Source organism: Lontra canadensis, unplaced genomic scaffold (assembly GCF_010015895.1).
Source record: "Lontra canadensis isolate GAN:19392208 unplaced genomic scaffold, GSC_riverotter_1.0 scaffold18, whole genome shotgun sequence".
In the NCBI taxonomy this organism is placed as follows: domain Eukaryota; kingdom Metazoa; phylum Chordata; class Mammalia; order Carnivora; family Mustelidae; genus Lontra; species Lontra canadensis.
The window spans coordinates 692,873-716,574 of record NW_022631012.1 but is presented as its reverse complement, the minus strand read 5'-3'; the positions used below and the strand labels follow the sequence as shown (position 1 = coordinate 716,574).

The window sequence follows — 23,702 nt, the reverse complement described above, 5'->3', positions numbered from 1 at the left end:
ATCCTCTCCAAAATAAAGTCCAATGCTTTTAGAATTGATCAAATAACCTCAGCTTCCCACTTGCAACAAAAATCCTCCTTTTCCAGACAAAACAAACTCCAAATTCCTGGCACATCTAACTCTGTCATGTCCTGCGTCCCCACTCATGTTGGTCGCTGTCTGTGAGGAAGGCCAAGACACTAGTTGTCTAGCTGACAAACACCTCCTCATTATTTAAAACTCACACTAAGATGTAGGACTCCCCTGTGAAGGAGGCTTTCCTGGTATCACAGCCAGTGCTATGGAAGCCGCACAGGAGCCCAAGGCAAAAGAAAAGTCGGTAATACTGAGCCTCACTTTATCTAAAATTTTAATAACTTTTTGTTCATCACTGGATTTTAAAATTAATTTTTATATTTTAGAATGTTGTACTGAAATATGATTGATCTTGATTACTGAGATTTTGTTAACCCCTCAAAGTCTGCCTTGAACTAGCACCAGCCCTGATGCCAGGTAAGGTTGTTGGAGTCTATCTCCTTTGCTGATTTTCTTTTGAGACTACATCCACTGTGGAATTTATCACATTGCATATTTATTTATCACAGATTCTGACACACTTATTAACCTCCTATGGATCTGACTGTTCTGAGAGCTCATGGCTTTCTTGATCAGTGCAGACATTACAGGTACCCTTTAAATATGTGACGGAGGCAAGAATAAATGTGAAACTATAATCAAGTCTTAATTTTTCTAAGCCTCAGTTTTCTTATCTGTCAAATAATATGATACGAGATTAGCTCAATGATCTCGATGATTGATGTTATACCCTGTACTTATATATTATCAATAATATAAATCTAAAACATAATATCCAACACCAATACAGCTCTTACTATGTGTCAGACATTTATCTAAGTATTTAACAAGTATTAACTCATTCAATTTTTACAGTAACTCTGTGAAGTGGGTGCTATTGATCAGCTTCGATATATAAATGTGGACACTGAAGCTCAGGGCATCCAAGACTTATTCAAGGCTTGGTTTGAATCCAGGCATTTTGAATCTGAAGTCTGTGCTCTAAGCCCTTACACTGCCTCTCACAATAATAATTTTACATGTAAGTATAAATATGTAAATATATGACCCAAACCAAAAGATTTTATTTTTAAATAACCAGACTTTATTTTTCTTAATGTGAACGTCTTGTAAGTCATTCTAATTTGAATCCACCATGGATTCATCATTCGCTAGTCAAGACTAGCGAATATTGTATGCTGTGGTGTTTCTTCCATGAGGGCTGCTCTACTCTAAAAATACACATGGGTTCATTTACCAAAGCAAAAGACACAATGTGACCTACTCAAAGAGAATGAGCAAAGCTGAACAATGAGAGCAACATAAAATCACTAAGGTTGCCTACGCTAGGTTTCCTGGGTGATACTCAGAAGAATGTTTAACTGTCCCTCGGGAAAACATACAGTCAACCAACCACAGAGCCAGACCCTCACCTGCGAGCCTGTGTCTGGGCTCTGGGCTCTCAGATAAGTGAAGGAGAATATGCTGAATTTTGTTAAATCTGGCTCTTGGCTTCAGGGGTACATTGGAAACAACCAATACTGGGGATATTGGGGACCTGAGCAAGTAAGATAACTGTACTTGAGAAAATTGTATAAATGATCAATTATTTATCTTTATCATATAGACCTGAGTATTAGGAGTCCCCACCTGACAGTAACAGAAGTGCCTCTGCACTTTATGAAGGGAAGAAGAAAGAGGGGGAGTGAAACAGAGAAGACATGTGACCTCCAGAGATGGTATCAGTGGGGTGGTCACCTCTGGAAGCTAGTAAATCATCAGAAGTAGGGATGACGCAGAAAGGACAGGGGGAGTAAAACCCAAAAGACAAGAAATTTTCCACTGCGCAATTAGTAGCTATTCTTTACTCTTTTTCTTTCTTTCTTTCTTTTTTTTTTTTTAATATTTTTTATTTCTTTGAGAGAGAAAGAATGCAGAGGGGAGTGGGTGGACAGAGGGAGATGGGGAGAGAATCTCAAGCAGATTCCCAGCTGACCAGGGAGCCCAGTGTGAGGCTTGATCCCACAATCCTGAGATCAGGACCTGAGCCAAAGCCAAGAGCCCTATGTTTACCCAACTGAGCCACCCAGGTGCCCCATTCTTCTACTTGTTAAATTAAGTTTTATTGTACTTCAAGGTATTTCCGGCTTTCTGTTGCAACTCTGTGTACTAAGCCTAACAAGGCATTAGTTGAGAAATCCATTTGTCATGTTATCTGGCATCAGGGTGTGCCCCCTGGCATTACCTGAGAGCATGGCAGAATTTCAGATTAGGAGCAGGGAGAGATGGGCAGCTACCAGCAGGAGCTGAGCTGCCCCTCTGTAGGAGTGTGCCCAGGCCATGTTCATGCTGCATCCCTCTTGCTGGTTTCCTCCAGCGTGGTGCAGAATGCTAGGGGACACAGTCACAGTCTCCTCCATTTCTCTGAGTTTCACAGAGTCTACCTTCATGGTGCCATCCAAAACATCAGTTATGTTTCCAAAAACAGTTGTTAACTACTGATCTGCTGATGAAAGATGTAAATGATAGGGCTTTGGCTGGGAAATTCAAAAGTTGCTCTAACATTTTCTGAAACTAAGGCAAGAAGCAGACTATAAATCTCACCCACACAAAAATCTTCTGTATATATTCACATGAGCTCTTAGGTATTTGTGAGGGTAATTCCCAGGTGGATCTACCTACCTGGGGAGGAAAGGGGGAGTTTTATACCCCTTTTCTTGTCCCAATATTAACATTAGAGATATTGTTGATAGCACAGTCAGCTTTACCTGGATGTGAGAAATAAACACCAAACCAAAAGGAAGCTAACTCCTTGTCCTTCACCTGTCACAGACTCCCACTGAGCTTTATTACAATGCATCTCTGGGTGAATTTGATAATCCAATCACCCCAATCTTTCAAACTGCACTAAATTCTGAATGATATATTACATTCTTATTTTGTTCTCTCTGGTAGGAATCATGCTGTATCTGATATCAGTATGATGCTGTGACATGATTTCTGCTGTTAATGTGCTATCTGTCTAATGAGTGAGTCAAGATGAAAGCATAAAGCATTCAAAACCACCATTAGCCTGTCCATCCACAAGAGAGATATAAAGGAGAAATAATTGGAGTTTTGAGTGATCAGGGAAGGCAAAAGGGTAAGCCTTAGATGTGAGCTTGTCTTTTGACAGACAAGGAAGACGAGACATGAGCACGTATATCCAAATGGGAACAAGCACAGGATGTGTGGAAGACATTCAGACACTGACTCTTTAGGCAAAGGCCTCATACTGCAGAGCACATTGAGCAGAAAGTTGAATGAATCTGATTATGAAGGTCTTGAAAGTAAGATAAAGGGGAGTTGAAACTTTATACACCCAAAGAATATTTTAAGGGATTATTTGATCTGACACTATGGGAAGAATTAGAGACTGGGCTTTCAGAGTGTCCCCCACCCCCAAAATAAAAAGCTGTTGAAGAAACATAGGCGTAATACAATGAGATCTTAAACCAAGGGACTACAGGAAGGACGGAAAGGAAGGGGTAACTCCAGGACACATTTCACAAGATAGATTCTGTCTTGAAGGCTCATGGTTATGGGAGGTGAAGAAGGAACAGGAGGAGTTCGGGATGATTCAGACGTTTCTAACCTGAGACTACCTGGTGTTGCTGGCACATGTGAGAATGGAGAAATCGGATGGGGCAACACCTGGCAGGAGATGAATGATAATGAGTTCTGAGCCTCCCAGAACAAAACCTGCATTAATTTTGAGCCAATCAAAATAGAAAAGGAAATTATTTATTATGGGTGCCTCCGCTATCACTGTTAAATCATTAGCACCCTGGGCAGCGCGGTGTACCCCACAGCAGAACCCTGTCCTCACGCATTTGCTGTCCCTTTCCTGAAAACACGCCACAGGGAGTCAGAAGCAAGAGCAGAGCCAGAAAAAGCCTGGCTCCTCTAACTTTCACAACCCTCAAGTAAGATGCCTCACTGGCTTTTTCAACATAAAACCACACAACAGCTTCCTCCTACCAATTCAGGGACCGCAGGTAGAACCCCACGCAGGAATCCCACAAGCCACCAATTAATCAATAACTTCAATCTTCCCTCTCCCATTTTTTTCCTAGAGTTGCTGACAAGCAGAAAAGCTGACTGAGTTCACTTTTACAGCCATGCTCCATCTATGGTAATGCGAACAAGTGGTATGAGGGAGGAAAAGGAGGGGCTCTAAACTGAAATGAGCTGGACCTTGGGATTTCCACTGCTGGCAGTCACAACCTGAACGCAACTACTGTATCTGCTGGTAAAACTGGATTTAAAATTCGGGCTTGGGCACACAGTACCCATGTGAATATAGGTGAATTACTTAACATCTCTGTGCCTCTGTTTTGTCATCTCTAAAATTGGGACAATCATACTACATAGTTCATAGAGAGGATGCATCCACTAAGGAAATATATGTGACATACTCAGCATAGTGTCTGACATGTACTAAGGTGTTCAAGAAATTGTCACCCCTATTATTACTTTTATCGCATCCCTGGAGACAAAAGACATGGAGGTCAGAAGACATGCTGGTCATGGCAACTGTGCATTTACCGAAGCTATGGAGTCCCACCCAGATGGGTAGTGTTCGGGATAAGCCTGTGCTAGCACACATTTGGATATAATTCAATTGGCAGTTGGCTTCTGCCTTCCAACAGCTCATTTTCAGATGTGACATGGGCTGGCTTTCTTCTCTTTGGAGGAGGTGAGGTACTAGGAAGTGATGGCCTCAAGATGATCAGAATGTAATCCAGGCTATGGCCATACTTACACAGTATCACTTGCATTGTGCTTTTAAGTATTTTCAACCACTTGAAAAATATTGTTTTTCGTTAACTTCATAAAAAAAAAGTGACTCCTTATTTGGCAAGACAACAAGTTTTGGAGTCTACTTATCTCATTATGGCAGGGTTTTTTCTGTTCTTGAAAAGTAGTGAGTTCCGCAGTAATTAGGAACTGCTTGCCTGCACTTGGTGGGTGCGTGTTGAAAGGAGACAAAGATAACACTACATTATGGCTGGACTTAGTCTAAATGAGTTTTGGAGGGTTTGTTTTGTTTTGTTTGTCTTTGCTCCTAAGCATGATGTTTCGGCTTTAAACTCTGCCTCCTGACAAGTTACTGCATGTACAGATTATAAGAGGTTGGAACTATTTCAAATGTGGAGGTTTACCCCATTTCTTTTCTATGTGAACAAGAAGCATCCTGGCCCATCTGCCAGGCTTGGGAAGCTTTCCTTACCTGAGACTTACTGTTTACAGAAGCTAGTTACCAAAGCTGTCTGTGGCAACACAAAAGAGCATGAGTGAAGGCAGAGGATGCCGAAAGTCAGTCTTATGCTCAGGACAGGGCTCACCATAGCCAAGACTGCAGTAGCTTCCATCCTCAACCAAAGACTTCTCCAGACACCCATCAGTCAAGAAAACTATGGAGGGAGCCCTCTGAGTCACTCATCATATCTGTTCCGTATGATATATCAGCCTACACACCTGCCCAGCTATTCTGGGAGCAGGATGTGCCCACGGGATGACAACTCCTTTCTCATCATAGCTGAGTTTCAGCTGGGGTGTAGCCTGGAGTTTCTTCTTCACTTCTCTGTTGCCCAACTAGCACTGAAGCAGTCACCGCGTAGCCCAGAAAGGGTTGTAACTCTGTTAAACAGGACCTGATTTCCATGATACTACAACCACAGTGACTCTTGCAGAATTAGTCAGAGGGAGGCAGCATTCTCCACTGAATACTAATATTTAGGATAAATTTGATTCATACATCAGCCTGCACCTCTCCCCCCAGTACTTCCTCATTTCATGATAGAGACAGAGATGGGGTGTTCATATTCCTACTCTCTAACTTTTAGTCTGGCTTTTGTGAAACGTGAATAATTCAACACAAGAAATAAGTACTGACTCCTAGATGTAAGAAATGTGACTCCATAAGCTTAAAACGAGAGGCTAGAATGACTGCCTAGGTTCAAATCCTGACATCACCACTTATTAACTGAACTCTTGGTCAAGTTACTTACTCTCTCTGTGCACTGGTTTTCTCCATGATGAACTGACTAACACTGCCATTACCTCCCAAAGCATCTGGCACATGTGAGATCAAGAAATACTGTTTCCATTTACTATTATGAACTCACTTTAATCTTTCACTATAATAGATATGAGAAACAAAGAAAAACAATATTTCTTTTTAAAGAATCCCTGAATCCAAACTATCATTTTGGACTTACTCCCTCTCTACCACAAGACAGGGTGGAAAAAAGTAACTGCATCCATACTAGTTTTAGATTCTCTAATTTGCTGTACAGACAGCTCCTTTAATTATAAAATACTTTATACTCGACTGATTATACAACGAGTTGATATTTTGGACACAATTTGTATTTTGGCTGTCTGGTAAAATATGAGACAAATCTCATATTTTCCTCTCTTTTTTTCTCCCAAATCTCTCTTTACCTCTTTCCAAAGGTGAAGGTAGTTTCCAAAACCCTTCTCTCCTATCCCACATGATTGAGTTTTGGCAAATTACATTCTCTCTGGGTCCCAATGTTCTCCTCTGTGAACTGTAAATAATAAACTATTTTTAACTGAGTCTTATAAGGTCTGAGAGACTAGCAAAAACACTTCCAATGTCTGAACTTCCCTATAATTCTGTTCTCTCTTACCCACAAACATAAAGACAATCACCTCATAACTATTATGAGCATATGATCATACGTCCATCGTAAAAGGTTGTTATTCATCTCCTTCTGGACACTGTGATTTTGCAGAACTTTTAAAGATAAAGTCTCAGGCAATCATCACATGGTTTTTCCAATTTTTTTCTTCATAATTTAGTGGGACTGTAAGAGCTCTCCATGATTTTCTCCTGAATCTCTAAATCCCATCAGGTAGCACCAGTTAATTCTATTCACCCACACACCTTATATCCCTGTCTTATAAGAGGAACTTACTGCATAACTGATAAATCCTTATAAATAAGAAATTGGTAGAAATAAGTTGTTGAAAGAAGCTAACAGACTCCTTCTGTACTGTCATTAGTGAATTGATAATTAGCATCTTAAACCAGAGTAGTTCAAAGAGTGTCTGTCCGTATGGGCTGAATGCATTATTTCTGAAGTCCATGCTACTTCAGATAGGCAAGAGCACATAATTTCAATAATACACAATGGACGTAATCTGTTATAAAGAACTAATATACACACAATATGAAGGGAACAAAATTATGCTGCTTTTATAAACAACCTAATAAAATCTCATCAGCAACAACTGCATAAGAACTTGAGCAAAAGTCCTTTAGAAATGGTTAGGTGTTTTTCAAACGTAAGGAATTATTTATTCTCGTACCAAGAGTTTAAATACTTTACACTAATTGAACTGATGTTCTCTTCCAAATTATTCTATTGTGTATGAATCACGATTCCGCCATGGCTGTCATCTTACTTCTTAGGACTCGGTGATTGAAAAACACTTATTTTTAAAAGTCACTAGAGCTCATTATTCTCTTTACAAATAATTCAATATAGTCTTCTTTTATATGGCAAATTACCATAATTTATCTGAAATACAATCTGATTTGCAGAAATTTGGTCTACAAGAAGCTTTTCAGAAAATGACTGCTTTGTGAAACTCAAGCATCTCACCTAACCCTCACTCGTCTACCAAGACAACTGGCTCCAAGGTTTAGGAACAAAAGCAGAAACAACAGTCAGATCATGGGGTTAAAAGGCTCACCCCCCTCAGTTCTGAGGCCTTCTCTGAGTCTTTCCTGCATCTCCATTCTGGATCCAAAAGAAAACAACGGCCTGAATTGGCATTATGCCTACCTTTCAACTGGGTGATGACAAAATAATGCAGCTAAAATAGCACTGACTGGAAAACAATGTTCTTTCAAATGAAATGTGTTGATACATTTGCACCACTCATACCAGCCCTGAACAGAGATAAGAGATTTGTATAGTACTCTGCAGTTCATGTGTTCAGGTGACCAAATACCAGCCTGTGGTTTCTGCCACAGTACAAAAGTAAAGGATGTTCTAGCTTGAGACTGCTGCTTGTTTGTGTTGTACATACCATAATGAGCTTTATGAGGTGAATAATAAATGAGTCAAAATTTTACAAAGATTAAAATATATTGTGGCTCCTACATGCTTCATAATTTTTTAGATAAATATTACAGACTCACCTTTCTAACTGATTCAAAAAGCTGGAGGAAAAAAACAGGCTAAGTATTTATATAAATACTTCCAAGTGGAAACACTACTAAAATTTTAGAAAAAAACATTAAGGAGGTATCGAAATAAATTTTACCTAGAATCCCAAAATTAGGGGTGCCTGGGTGACACAGTCAGTTAAGTGTCCAACTCTTGATTTTGGCTAAGATCATGATCTCAGGGTCACGATATTGAGCACCATGTCAGGTTCCACACCCAGTGAGGAATTTGCTTGGGATTCTCTCTCCTTCTCCCTCTGCCCCTCCCCACTGTGCACACACATGCTCTCTCCCTTTCTTACTCCCTCTCAAATAAGTAAGTCTTTAAAAGAAAAAGAAATAATAATCCCAAAATTAGGGAAACAAATCTCATTTACTTACAAGTTGGTTTTGCTGTTGGAGGAAATTTGGTCCGGGTAATAGCCAAAATTATGAAAATAATGACTGGCCATAAAATCAAGACAAGGGTCCAAAGCTGCAAAATAATGACAGGGAAAAAAAATGTTAATTATATTGCTGAACTAAATGGCAAGAAGTACAATATATAAAAGTTGAACACAAACCAGATATTTGCTTGTAAATACTATTAATTAGAAGGGAATGAGAGATTTTTAAGACTACAGGAGAACCTGAAGTGAACACAAGAATGCTTTTTTCCTTAAAATGATCTTCTGAAGCCCCCTTTAGAGTCACCTCTCATGACTGTCCCAAGAATGATGATCTTAAAATTCAAATCTCATCGGTAATTTCCCTACTTCAAAATCTTTAGTTGCTTGTTGGATAAGGTTCAACATTCTAAACAGGGCATACAAAACCCCAAAATAATCCCAACCTAGACCTATCTTACCTACCACTTCCAATGTCAGGATTCTAGAGTTAGCCATAGAGATTTGTGTATGATACACATGCGTAAAGGAATGAATGAATAAATGGGTCAATAAGTAGATGAGTAAATGGGAACTTAATAGTCTATGTACTATAAGTAGTGCCACTATAAATAGTATCTCGTGTCTGCTTTTATCATAGAACTTATACTTTTATCATCTATATACCTACTTTTTTTTTTCTTGGCTTTAACAAATTGGAAATTCTTTTATGGCAGAAAGTGTCTTCCTTATTTCTGAATTTCAACTGGTACAAAACAGATGCTCAACAAATGTACACTGCATCAAAATTTCCATTAGAGGATTTCACCATAAGACACTTCAGGAGTGGCTTCTTTCCCCACATAGACATGATTCAGTTCATAAGATGTATACTTAATATTTTACATATATATTAAAACTGGCTCCAAAGCAGTGAAAAACACGTATTCTCAAGATCAACTGTGCTACACAAACAGTTACAGCGCTCAAACCAAACCCTACAGAACAAACACCACCAATGAGTAAGGGACCAGCGGGGTTAGGAAGGGGGGATAGGTAGGGGACTTCATGACTAAGCTCACAAAAGTCCCTGAAATCCTGAGACTTAAGGAAACCAGAGATAAGGGAATAAACCAGATCACCCTGCCCTAGACGTCAGAGGTGGGTTCTCAGTTCTTTTTATGGCAGTCACATCTTGACCACAAAGAATGACCAGACCCCAAAGGAGAAGTAAGCCATTAAAGATGTTATCACCAGTCGTTACTGGAGCCAAGACCTCCCAAGAATGGTAAGACCATAAGGTCCCTGGTCAGTTCTGAATAAAAGACTGTCAGTGGAGGCCCATGTTGGAAACCTGGTCAGGATGCCTCTCACTCTTGAGATCTTTTTCCGTCTCCTTCATGAATAAAGTCCTATCGCTTTGTTCATTCTCCTCTGTTGGCCAGATTCGTTCTTGGACTCCATGAGACAAGAACCTCCCTCTCCTGCTTCCCCTGTACTTAATAAAGTTCAGCTTGGAACTCTGTTTCTGCCTGGTTATGCAGACTTGTTACCACTTCTCCTCCACTCCCCACCACTTCAGAGACTATAGGCTTCTGACAAATCTCAAACTACTGCCTGAGGCTCCTTAAATCTCCAAAACAATCTAGATCTGTTCAATTATTGATCCTTAAGTTGACTATGAAAATCTCCACTGAGTGTCTACAGTACTGCTGTTCTTGCTGAAAGGCCTATAACCAACTTCTTGGACTGCAGATTTAAGGGTATATTTTTAGCAAGTGGGAGAAACCCGAGGATACTTGGTCTCATCACAGCTGAAAAGGTCCCAGAGAGGCTGAACAGCTACATCTGTAGCAGTGCTTCTCAAGCACGAATGTGCATACCAGATCACCAAGGGATCTTGGAAACATGCCAATTCAGACTCAGAAGATCTGAGGTTGGGCAGAGAAATTCTGCATTTCTCACAAACTGCAGGTGGGTGATGCTGCTGCTGTCCATGAACCACACTTGGAGTACAGCAGTTCTAAATGTATGCCGCCTTACCTAACTAGCAGGACTGTAGATAAAGTCCTAGAACATTTCTGTTGGAAAGTTCCTTCAAATGAATGGATAGAATTCAGGGCATTTAAAAACTTGGGACAGGAAAAAAAATACATTTTTATTTTCTCCACTATTTGATTGAAATTTAGCGTTTCCATTAATGACGAATGTAGGCAACAACCCATAATGCTCTTGGAAGTGCCTGTGACTTTGTCACAAATATCAAATCATATTAGTATTGTTGCAGATACCTCAAAGGTCTGCTTCTAGTCAGAGCGACAATTAAAAATTATAGTAGTTACAGGTTTACCATATTTACTTATTTATTTAGTGCTATAATAAACACGTGCTACCATATCATACATTTGTTTTTTAGTTCCTTAATGACTGAATTTCAGTAGAATCGGTTTTATTTGCAATTCTATTTATTTTATTGATTTCAAAGCACTATTCTTAGAAGGACCATAGGCTTTTACCAGGCTGCCAAAGACATCCATGGCACAAAGAGGCTAAGAAGACTTGACCTGATCCAACTTTTTTTTAAAAGAATTTTTATTTATTTATTTGACAGAGACAATGATAGAGAACAAGCAGGGGGAGCAATAGAGGGAGAGGGAAAGACATGCTCTCTGCTGAGCAGAGAGCCTGATGCAGGACTCGATCCCAGGACCTGGGATCATGACTGGAGCTGAAGGCAGACACTTAACCATCTGAGCCACCCAGGTGCCCTCCAACTTTCTTTCTTATTCTCTGTGGTGCAGAAGATTAGCACAGCCTTATCCATTAACTTACTCACAGTCACATACCCAGTTGGAAAGCAGAGCAGGGAACAAGGATCTGAATATCAAGATATTTAGGCTAGATTTTTTTGTTTTAATTATCATCCTACTCTGAGGAAAAAATAATGCCTTACAGAAAGTATATCAGAAAAATATGAGAGGGGTGCCCAGGTGGCTCTGCCTTTGGCTCAGGTCATGATCCTAGAGTCCTGGGATCGTGTCCCGCATCTGGCTCTCTGCTCAGCGGGAAGCCTGCCTCTCCCTCTCCCACTCTCCCTGCTTGTGTTCCCTCTATTGCTGTGTCTCTCTCTGTCCAATAAGTAAAAATCTTAAAAAAAAAAAAAAGGAAAGGAAAGAAAGATAAATATGAGTTTTGTAGAAATAGAAGATGTGTTATTTTAGCCTAGTCTCTGATACATTCAAAAATTAGAGTCTGGGGGTGCCTGGGTGGCTCAGTGGGTTAAGCCTCTGCCTTCAGCTCAGGTCATGATCTTAGGGTCCTGGGATCGAGCCCTGCATTGGGCTCTCTGCTCAGCAGGGAGCCTGCTTCCCCCACTTTCTCTCTCTGCCTGCCTCTCTGGCTACTTGTGATCTCTGGCTGTCAAATAAATAAATAAAATCTTTAAAAAAAAAAATTAGAGTCTGCTCTTCAAAGACCTAGATGCAGGTACCATTTTTATTCTGTATGACTCATTTGAAATGTAGACTATGAAGAACTGGGGTTTAAAAATTTAATGTTTGTGGATTTCTTGGCTTTATATTTGAAGTCATAGTTATTCTTAAAAATATATAGATATTCTGAATAAGTTTAGTGCCCCACAGTTACTTTCAGGAGTACCTATTCATTTTCTAGAGCAACCTCATGAGAATTCAGTGAGCAACTGGGACCAACTGGACCAACAGAAATGTACATTCACATTCAAATAAAGGGCATATGTCATGGGATATCTTTGAATTGTCTCTCAATTTATCTAATTTGATGGTTCCATGAGGATGTTTTGATAATGAAATTAATTTTAGACATGATTTAAATCCAGACAAAAATGCAAATTGTATCAGAATAGTTTAAGAAATCTGGACTCCATTATAGGTAAAAAACTACAGCAAGCCTATAAGCATTCTATTATTGAAAGATTTCCCCTGGGATTTTTAGGTCAGAGAGGTTTGGAGAACATTTCTGCATACTGCATTTTAGAAGGATAATAAACACGAAGCCCTCCACACTGTGATCTTGGGAATGTTAAGGTTGACAAGTTAATCACAAAAGCAAGAAATAAACAAAATTTAAATTTTCATAGCAGCAGGATTGCTCCCAACACCATTCTAAATATTATCATAAACCACCTAGAAGCAAATGCAGTGTCAAGTATCCAAATACTAAATCAATGAGCCATGACTCCTTTTTGTTTGTTCAGAAAAGGGCTGATTATTGATTGTACACATATAGATATTGGGGCTACTTGAAAACTAAGGGAAAAGCAGTTTTCAGAAGTTTCATATTTTTGTTAATATTTTAATTATCTCACATTTGTCTCTACCTCATTTTTGTGTTCCACCCCTTCCCCGCATTCTTGACATCTAAAGGCATATGCACACTAAGTAGTTTGTCTCTTATTTCTCCAGGGATTATTTCCATTGAGATGGCCCATTCTGTTCTCTTTCTCCTCCCTTTCCCTTACGGAAAAATTGGGTACCTGAAAATCCTTTTCTGAGGCCCAGAGAAAGGCTAGTCCACACTAGGACTGAAGGCACCACAGTAACACAGGGAAGAAGGTGGGTCCCTAACAAGGTGAAGAGAAAACACTCAGTTCAGAAGTCAGACATGGGAGGTCAAAACCCAGGTAGGGTAAGGAGGGTATCTATTTAGGGTGAGAAACAGGTAATTGGTTTCAACACAGGGAGGTAGACCAAAAAAGTAAATACATTATCCATTAGAGGAGCCAGGTTTCTCACTATCCATCAAGGGAATTATTAACAAGAAAAACAGGAAAACAAGAGTTTTATAGTGTTGGGTTAGAATTAAAGATATGGGCAGGAATGCCTGGTTTCCAAAATGCATTAAGAGACATAAAACATAGCGATAATAAATGGGTGGGTAAAATTCGTTTATTTGCTTTTTTTTCTGGGTTCAGAAAAGTTGTTTCTGCCTCGTCATGTATTTTCTCTGTCCCAACCTGGAAATACCTATGTTTCCAAGAAACCTTAGCTTCTTTTGTGAAAGCTAGGTGTTCTCGTTGCTTATTGGAGTGTCAACTGTTTTCAAGCCCAGCCAGAGCTATAGAATAGATACAGACACAGAGATTAGACAGATGGATAGACAGAGAAAGAAAGAAAGAAAGAAAGAAAGAAAGAAAGAAAGAAAGGTGATAGATACACTGCTTAGAGAATGTCAGAAAATGATGGGGAGTGGTGCCTAGGTGGCTCAGCTGGTTAAGCAACTGCCTTTGGCTCAGGTCATAATCTTGGGGTCCTGGGACTGAGGACCTCAGTCCTGAGGACTGAGGACATCAGGCTCCCTGCTCCTCAGGGAGTCTATTTCTCCCTCTCCCTCGCCCCTCACCATTGCTCATGTTCTCTCTCTCAAATAAAAAAATATAATCTTAAAAAAGAAAAGAAAATGAAAATGAGGTATGTCAATAGGACACAGATATAAGCCTCTCACAAACTTGAGCATCAAATTTGACCCACTGGCCAAATTTAAACAGTAAGAAAATATAATATTATGAAAATAAAAAATTACATCTAACTGAATAAACTAAGAATCTGGAAATCTATGTAGGTATGAGTACATAAACAAACAGATAAATTGGAAGTTTAATGATGAATGGGATATGCACGGACTCTCAAAATAGATGCCCCCCAAAATGGGACAGAGGGACATTATGTACCTCCTGATATGAGGCAAAGGTGCAAGAACACAGCATCATTTTTGAAGTATTCCTGCCAAAGATAAATAGCCAGAGTCTAAAAATAAGGAAACAACTGTCTTAAATGTTCAAAATGTGTGAGGGTCATGAAAGTCAAGGAAAGACTAACCAACTGTTATAGACTGAAGGAGACCAGAGACATGAAAACTGGATGCAGAACGTGATTCTGAACTGGAATCTTTTGTTATAAAAGATATGGTTTGGACAACTGATGAGCCTGAATTGTGTCTAAAGATCTGATTGTCATGTTGACAGTAGGTGAATGTCCTTGTTTGTAAAATAGGGACACTAAAGTATCCAAAGTAATGGGGCATCAATCTCAACTGGCTCTAGAAAGAAAGTTATTTGTAGAGTTCTTGCAACTTTTAAAATTTGAAATTGTTTCACAATTTAAAATTTAGAAATTATCTTTAAAATAATTCTTTTTAAAAATGCAGAGCCAAGTTTTAAAAAACAGCAAAAGAGAAAAGATGAAGAGCCAAGGAAAAAGATAAATTAGTGATGATGGCAGGACACATTTCAATGACCCTGAAGTCAGCAAAGCCATCCACTCAAAAAATCTCAAGTTTAAATCTTAAGAAATTCCTTGAATGAACCAAATATAAATTCACTCCAAAATTCCCATTTAGAGCTAATCTGTAGTACCTATTAACTAATTTTAATTACCTAGTAACATTTGCCTCTGCATTTGCTAAGAACTATTCTCTCAAATTTTTGAAAACCTCTCAAATCCGATTTTCTGAAAAATCTGAGCAAAGCACATAATTTCGGCTTTAGAGAATTCATACACCATTACTTTTTCAGAATCTTTTATTCTAATTATTGCTGGCCCATCTGATTCTATTTGTGTCCATCATTTTTATTACTCTTAAAAATCATTTTCACTGAAAGTAAATAAGAAAGTAAAATACAGGTGAACTTTAAATTAGTAAGTGTTACCATATATTTAAAACTTTGAGGAAACTACTACTATTTGAATTCTTTTAAATAGGGGATCCACGATCTAGTCTTCCTCATAAATGTCACCATTCCTTACCGTCTTATGCTTGGCCCACCTCACACAGTGATATTATTCCTTTTTCCTGTACAGACATTTGAGTTTATGTCCCTTGCACTAGGGTAGTCTGAAGTTGCTTGTGTCTGAAATGAATGATACTGAATATTGGTACAATTTTCAAGATGCAATGGGATTCTTCTGCCTAATTCTGAAAATCAATAAAAATAAAATGTTTCAGATGAAGATATTCCATTCTCTTGCATGGAATCATGGTCTTAGACTTACATTCATAATACAATAAAAAATTATTAAGCATCTACTGTGTACCAGGTACTGAGGATAGAGTAATTAAAAAATTCAGCCTTTTAGGGAAGGAAAACATTAAAAAAATTATAATCAAATGTAACAGATGATGCTAAGAGACAGGACATTGAGTGCAAAAGGAAGATAAAGGAAGGGGACTGAGTCTGAAACCCAGAAGATAAGAAAGGGCCAGGTAGAAGAAAGGATATGTGTGTTGGATGGGATGTGAGAAAGAAGTGGGAGTCTTTCAAGCAGAGGAACCATATGCGTGAAGACCTACAGATGGGAAAGAGGGTGTAATATTTCAGGAAAAGAAGTCTGTCCAGAATGACTGGTGCATCAAAAGTTAGGGAAAACTGCTTTGCCATATGGCTTATTCAGCTTCTACTTGAATGGTTCTAGTGACTAGAAGGTTCATTATTTCAAGAGACTTCATTATTGGACAACTCACATTGTCTGATTTTCCCCCTCATATCAAGGTGATATATTCCTTCCTGAAACTAACACTCATTCATTGTAGTTTGGCCCCTTTTTTCACATGAGAATTCTGCAAGTATTTGAATAGACAGAAACCCCTCTCCTCTGGGGTAGTTCTTTCAACAATTCTCTGATAATATGATTTCAAAATATCTTTCCCAGGATGAATTCTTGTCAAGTGGTCTTATAATTAGTATCAATTCAATATCATCATCCAAATGATAAACGCTCATATTTACTGACTGCTTAGATTATGTAAGATGCTATGTTAAATACTTAACATGCATTATCTCATTTAATATAATCACCTCATTTCTTCCTGCAGATGGGAAATCAGAATCTTAAAGAGATTAAATAAGCCTTCATTCCATAAGCCATTAAACGGCAGAGCTGGTATTTGAACCCAGGGAGCCTGGCTTCAGCACCTGCACAGTTAATCATTCAGCTGTGTAGTCAAATCACTGCAGGATATAGTACTAACTCTCTTTGATCAAGATCACTATACTTTCACTAGTTCAGTGTAAATGATTTTCATTGAAAATCATTTAAAGATTGTCCTGTAACCTAGAATCATAACTTTAAAAAAAAAAGATTTATTTATTTATTAGAAAGAGAGAGTGGGAGGGGCAGAGAGAGAGAAGCCCAAGCAGACTCCAAGTTCAGTGTGGAGCCCAAGGTGGGGTTCATCCCAAGACCCTGAGACGGTCATGACCTGAGATGAAATCAAGAGCTGGACATTCAAAGGACTACGCCACCAAGGCGACCCTAGAATCGTAACTTTTTACTACAAGCTTCAAAGTAAAAATTGCCCAGCTTTCCACATATAAAGTACATTGTTTCTTCTTTCCTCTCCCTGTTCCTTTCCTTTTGCATTGTCTCATAAATCAAGAATGACTGTTACTTGGTGGTAACAGGAATATTCCAAGGTTCACATTCTGAAGTAAGAGGCTGGTATTTTAGTCTGGAATAAACCTTAGTTCCACCCCCAAAACAAGCAAACAGAAGTGGCAGATCTCTCAGTTAATTGGGCTTTCTGCTACTGAACACTGCTATCCATAGAAATGACTCTTCTAAAAACTGGGATAGGGGACACTTTCTGAAATCTATACTTACAGATTATAATACATTTTGGAAATTGATAAATTTTCTTTCTTTTCTTTTTTTTAAAGATTTATTTATCTATTTGTGAGAGAGAAAGAGGTAGTGACAGAGATAGTGACGAAGACAGTGAGACAGAGCAAGAGCAGGTAGGAAAGAGAGAAGCAGAATCCCAGGATCCTGAGATCATGACTTAAGCAGAAGGCAGACACTTATCTGACTGAGCCACCAACCACCCCTTGAGATTGGTAAATTTTCTATGATGCATAGTAAAACAACACCTTTTTATAGGACTTTAAGCTAATTTATTTTTCTATCGCTCTCATCTCTAAAACATCTTCATCTCATTTGCTTTTTCTTTTTTTGAGAGAGAGAGTGTGCCAGTGGGAGGTGGGGGTAGAGGGATAGGGAGAGAGAATCTTAAGCAGATTCCAAGCTCAGTGCAGAGCCCAGAACAGGGTTTGATGTCACAACTGTAAGATCATGACCTGAACCAAAATCAAGAGTTGGATGCTTAAGCGACTAAGCCACCTAGGTGTCCCTCATTTGCTTTTTATTGTTTGACTAAACTAAATGTGCATGTCTGCTATGTGGCCAGCACCAATATCAACAGGTAGATCCAAATTTTTTTGGACAATTAAAAGGGATTAAGGGAATAAATGGTATAGATCTGGAAGAGGTGAATGGGCCTGGAACATTTGATCAGGTATTTGCCCTGAATTGCTCAGAACCTAGTTTATTTTAATCCAATTTAGAAATTTGAGATTACAGTTTAATCCTAAATTGCTTCAATCAAAACATTTTTTTCATGCATAGACCAACTTCTCCAAAATTTTAAAGCTAGCACTTCCTTTTTCTAGACACTGTGAGGGGATGTTGTATGAGTAAGGTGGGGACTGGGGAGGAAGTATCTAACTTTAGCCAAAGGGTTAGAAATCAGGGGCACCTGGGTAGCTCAGCTGGTTAAATGCAGACTTTTGATTTTTGCTCAGGTCATCATCTTAGGGTCATGAGCTTGATCCCCGAACAGGGCTCTGCACTCAGCATCAAGTCTGCTTCTGTGTCTCTCTCCCTCTGCCCCTCTCCCCACTCACGTGCATGCTTGCTTTCTCTTTCTTTCAAATACATAAATAAATAAAATCTTAAAAAAAAAAAAAAACCCAAAGTATTAGAAATCAGTCAAGTTGTGGGAATGTCTGTGATAGAAAACCTGGTTATATTGCCAACTGAGCTAAAGTGTGACCCCCTAGCCAAACAGTTAGATTAAAATAAACAGCTCAAGGTAATTTTCCTTCTTCTGTTGGTAAATCTGGAATTAGATTCCACTTCTATAGAGATCTGAAGTCAATCCTTGATATGCTGATTTAGAATTCATCATCTTTCAATGAAAGATAAACTCCGATCTTGCACTATCTAGTCTTTGATCCTGCAGTCTCTGCTGTGCCAGGACTCAGTTTCCTATCATTAACTAGCATCTCATTAGGTGAGCCTCCCTGTTGCTAACCATCTCCAGTGGAATGTATCTTCATTTTTTTATTATTTCTAGAATTAAATTACAAGCCCAGCACGATAGCAACTGCATCTAATTGATTTTTTGTATTACCTAACATTTCTGTTGGTGCTTAATGTATTTTTTTCACACTCCTTTAGCATTCTTTTTTTTTTTTGCCATCTAATTGAGAGTTGATGTAACCATTAATACTAAAAAACAGCAATATCTAAGGCCTCTTTAGCAAATATGATCTTCACTGGCAAGCTGAACTCTGAGTGGGGATCCAAGAATGTTGGAAAAGGAATTTCAACTCAGTGGCAGGAGGGAGGCAGCAGCAGGTTGTGAAAAGAATAAATCTCTTTTGGGGGAAACCTGACTTTGAGTCTTTAAACTCACTGTGTCACCTTGGACAAGTTCCTTGAGCTCACTTGGGCCCTGTAAAATTAAGGCCGTTAGATAATCCCAAATAGTTCAGAATTCTGATGTTTGATTTTATTAAAAAATTAAAGAGAAACATTTACCCTCAGAACAATTTTGAGGGAAGTCGCCTCCAAAACCGAGGATCCTGCCTTTTTTTTTTTTTTTTTTTTGTAGCCAAACTCAACATTTTGCTTATCCTGGTATCTTTCTATTTCTTAAACTGCATAGGTGTTTGAAATTCTTTTTCTCACTTTCTATCCTAGTATATATTTTTATAATGTATTTCCTCAGTAATCCCCACTCTATTATTTTTACTATATATTTGTTTTTCTTGGGTTTTTTTTTTCCTTGTACGTCATTTGTTTCTCCATTAGTAGATTCCTAACTTCTTCCTATACAGACTATCCTTCCCACCATCTTGCTCTGTGATAAATCTCTTAAAAATACAATGGAGGAGGATGTCTTGGTGGTGATCATTCTTTAACATTCATTAAAGACTATAAATTTCCAGTGTCACACAACTTCATTTCTATTTTCTTAGGTATAAAAGTACACTTTTTAAAGTATCATTCAGAAAGATTATGAGAGAAATAAGAACACTTGCATTTTAAATAATTGCTTGGTGATGACAAAGTCCAGTTGTTACACACAGACTATGTCCCCTTCTCAAATTTATATACCTCTTCTTTTCACATTCTCTTTTAATTTGTTTATATTTTCTCTTTTCACAATTTTTTTTCATTTCACATCTTTTATGTCTTTAATCCTAACTTTCCAACCTCTTCATTGTCTCATCCTTCCCTGTTAACCCTACCACATGTACATCCTTTCCACCTGTGTCCCCAAATCTTCTTTCTAAGGGCAGAAAATAGGGCTGGCCCAAGCTAAGCTCTGAAGAATGGATGTACCTTTTTTTGCCCTCTTGCCCTCCACCTAGGATTGTTTTTCCTTCTCCTTTGGGCACCACCATGTTCTAAAATGGGCACCACCATTTTCTAAAGCTCTCTTGTTTCTCTCTAGTTGGTCATAATGGATTCAAGTGGGCCCTCTGTATTTCCACAAATTCAGAACTATTTCTGATTTCATTTCCTGCAACCAAAACTTAACCTGTCCTGGATCTCAAGGTAGTCTTAAGATCTGAATCCTCTGATGTCTCCAAATGAGCTAAAAGATGATGTATTTTCTTTCCTTAGGCAAAAGTATAATTACCAGGGACTTTTTAGGGATTTTGACTACATAAGAATAATACAAGGTATCATGGTGAAAATGTATTTGCATGCCTGAATTCCATCTCCTTTAATATGCCATATCCAGCAGAAATTGACTAAAATGGAGAAAAACTCTAAAGTAGAAAATTGATATCCCAGCTACTTTACAGATAAGGAAAGAACTTATTAAAGCTTCTAAAGATAAAATTTCTCAATGAAAAAAAATGTATTCACCTGAGGTTTGTTTTTTTTTTTTTAATTTTTAGGTAAAATGGAGTTGTAAGGAAAATATATAACCTCAGCACTCAGTTTATCAGCAACAACAGACTTGTTTTCAGTTCTTCTCTGCTTTTATTTTTAACTAGTGAGTTTTCATCACTTAAGAACTGTACTGTATATTTCTTCCTCTCTCCCACAATCCCTTCTCCTGGATTTCCTTTTACCCTTACTTTGAATAAAATATGACACACGCATCACTTCAAATCTCTCCATAATCTATGTGCCAAGTGTCCACCATTTGCAAAGCACTTTGAAATACACTGGCACATTTGGTTCTTACCACTCTATGAGACAAATATGGTAGACCTTGCGCCCATTTTGCAAAGAGAAAAACCAGTGCTCAGAGAAACGAGTATGCTACTCAGGTCATGCAGTTTTGAGAGGCAGTTTTGAGAGGCAGAACCAAGAATCCAACTCTCATCTCTTGATCACATCACCTATCCAGATTCTTTTCCTGCTGAATTTCACACAGAACCTACCATGGAATAATTACGGCAGGTTTTATTTTGTGTTGTTTCTAACTGAAAAGGAACGCTCATGATTTAACTAAAAAATATTAATGATTTAAAATTTTATGTCCAAACCCTACACTTATTCAATCACATATCAACATATGATTTTTAAATCCTACCCACCACATTCACAAAGGTGGGTGAACATTCCTTCTCTTTTTCAATATATACATCAGAACACTCAAGTAAGATGTCAGACACTGTCATCAAACTCAGAGTGAGATAAGGTACACAGATGAAATGTTGGTTTCTAGGACACCCATTATCTGCATGATATTTATATTACTCATTTGAGCCTGGGAATTACCACTCTAAAATGAAATATCTGAAGTGCCTTCTTGAATTTCTCTGGTTTTCAAACATTCTCCTGAATATGTGACAACCCAAAGAAGTCAATTCCTTTCTCAATCTCCCTACACCCTATCTGATGAGGATCTAACAGCTGGCTTTGTAATTTCAAAAGCAAACATGAATGTAAGAGCACAAAAAAGATGTTCCAATAAATGGAGTAGACAGACTGTAGCTGTAAAGTTAAGTGATTCAATAACACTCCTGAAGCATGGCACATATATTGACTCTTGTTTGTCATTTCTAATAAATAATTTTTAGGTACTGAAATTTTGTAGAAGCTTTTCTATGCCAACAGCCTTCAAACTATTTCCTTTCTATATCTTTTCAAACAAGCTTTCCATCACTTTCAGTTTCAAATGCATTTCTGCTCATTTATTATTCCTTTCATCTGATATTTTCCTTCATCTCATTTTTAACTAAATTTATTAAGAAAAGTTCTGAAAGCATTTTGGCCTAAAACCTAGAATTCGACACTAGTTCCAATGCAGCCAGCAACAAAGTATATCCTTTTCTTTGCTCAGGGCATGTCCCGATTTACCCTTTTAATTTACTGAAACCAAAAAGCAGTTTTGGGGGTATGTTTAGACTTGCCACATTAGCTGTAAGACAGATATAGGGATGTTTTCTAAATATCTCATTCCTGCTTTAGAAAATGGCCTGAAATTCTTCTCTTTTTACCTCTACTAACATCACATTTTAGGATTGCCTGGAGTCTTGCCCCTGGGGACCCCCCCTTCCCTTTTTCTACTCACCGGCTGCCTTTTTACACCTAGCCAATTTTTCCAGACGAGGACCCGAAGCTGATGAAACTGGGAAGCCATCCTTCAAACACCACAAACAAGAGAATTCCTTTCTTTTCCTCCACTCCACAGAAGAACTGGTACCTTGTCCAATTTGCAATGTCAGTGAGTCAAAGCCTTTTCACGGCATAGCTTTCCTGAGGGCTGGGGTAAGAAACCCACAGTTCTTCTGCTGCTCAGTTATTCCTTTGGCTTAATCCTTGACCAAGGAGCACTTCTCAACCAACTCTTCCTCTGAAACAAGAACACAGACCAGATCTGTCAGTGGCTTTGCTTATTTTAAAATAACATTCAGTTATTGCTTATTGCATGAAGTCCAGCCTCAAGAGAGAATGAGTATCATTCAGATAATGCCCTACTGTAAAAAAAAAAAAAAAAAAAAAAAGGCTGAACCACACCTCCTACTCTCCATGAAATTAACTGCCTATCCACACCTTCCAGAAGGTGTCACCTGCATTGGACACGTCATAAGGAATTAGGTGGGACTCCTGCCAGGCCAGTAGGACTTGTCCTACATTCTCTTGCCTTCTTTTCTATGTAGTGTCTGCTGTAGCAGAGGCAGGACACAGGATTTTACAGGCTCTTGGCTCAGTGACTCATAATATTTAAATTGTCATTAAGATGTTTTAACTCAGTAAGGCCAAAGCTCAGCTAAAACACTCTGAACATCAACCTATGAAGAAAGTCTCAATGCCTAGACTTAAGCTGAACGCTTTGATTTGGAGGGAAATAACTATGTTGGCTAGGTTTCACCTTCTGTTATAATTTATTAGGTTAAACAAATTGCAGAAAATAAAAGGTAGGCTGTAGATGGCATAAATGACATACAATGGATTCCCTCATTTGGGGGATGGGGGTTCATGTATCCATTAGAGGAAAGCCATGTTGTTTTAGGCTTTTATAATTAAAGAAGACACGAGCTGACCCAGGACATTATTGAATTTATGATATAGCAGAGTTCTAATGCACTTGAATATCCAAATCAGTAAAAGAAATCTATCATAAATAGGGAGAAAAGAAAAAGGCTCTATGCTTAAATTATTCAAGGTACTTTCTAATTAAGTAATTTTAATTGTGATTTCAGGATACATGTGAAGGAGAACTCTGGCATAAAGGTTTCCAGGAGTAACCTTGCTTAAACACCTTAATGACAACCTATTCTCTCTAATACCAATGCCTCCATAGTCTGGCTTGAGCCAATTTTTCAATAGTCTACTATAAATATTTGAATGCTTGCCAAAGTCATATATATTACAATGTGCAAACATACCTCTGCTTTCTGGTCCTGGACTTGCTTATGCCATCTCTTCTACCTGGGATAAACTCCCCCCTCTCTAAACTCCTACCGCAAATCC

General features: G+C 38.4%; 1 protein-coding gene across 1 annotated transcript in view; it reads right to left on the bottom strand.

Moving 5' to 3' along the window:
- Positions 1-22,679, bottom strand: part of ABCA12 (ATP binding cassette subfamily A member 12) — a 175,685-nt gene extending 153,006 nt beyond the window's left edge. Inside the window, exons 1-2 of the mRNA XM_032859864.1 lie at positions 22,300-22,679; positions 8,681-8,774 (exon numbers count right to left, since the gene is read on the bottom strand). Of these exons, the coding sequence (XP_032715755.1) occupies positions 8,681-8,774; positions 22,300-22,368 (163 nt within the window). The 5' untranslated portion in view covers positions 22,369-22,679. The remainder of the gene's footprint in view (positions 1-8,680; positions 8,775-22,299) is intronic.
- Between the last annotated feature and the right edge of the window lie 1,023 nt (positions 22,680-23,702).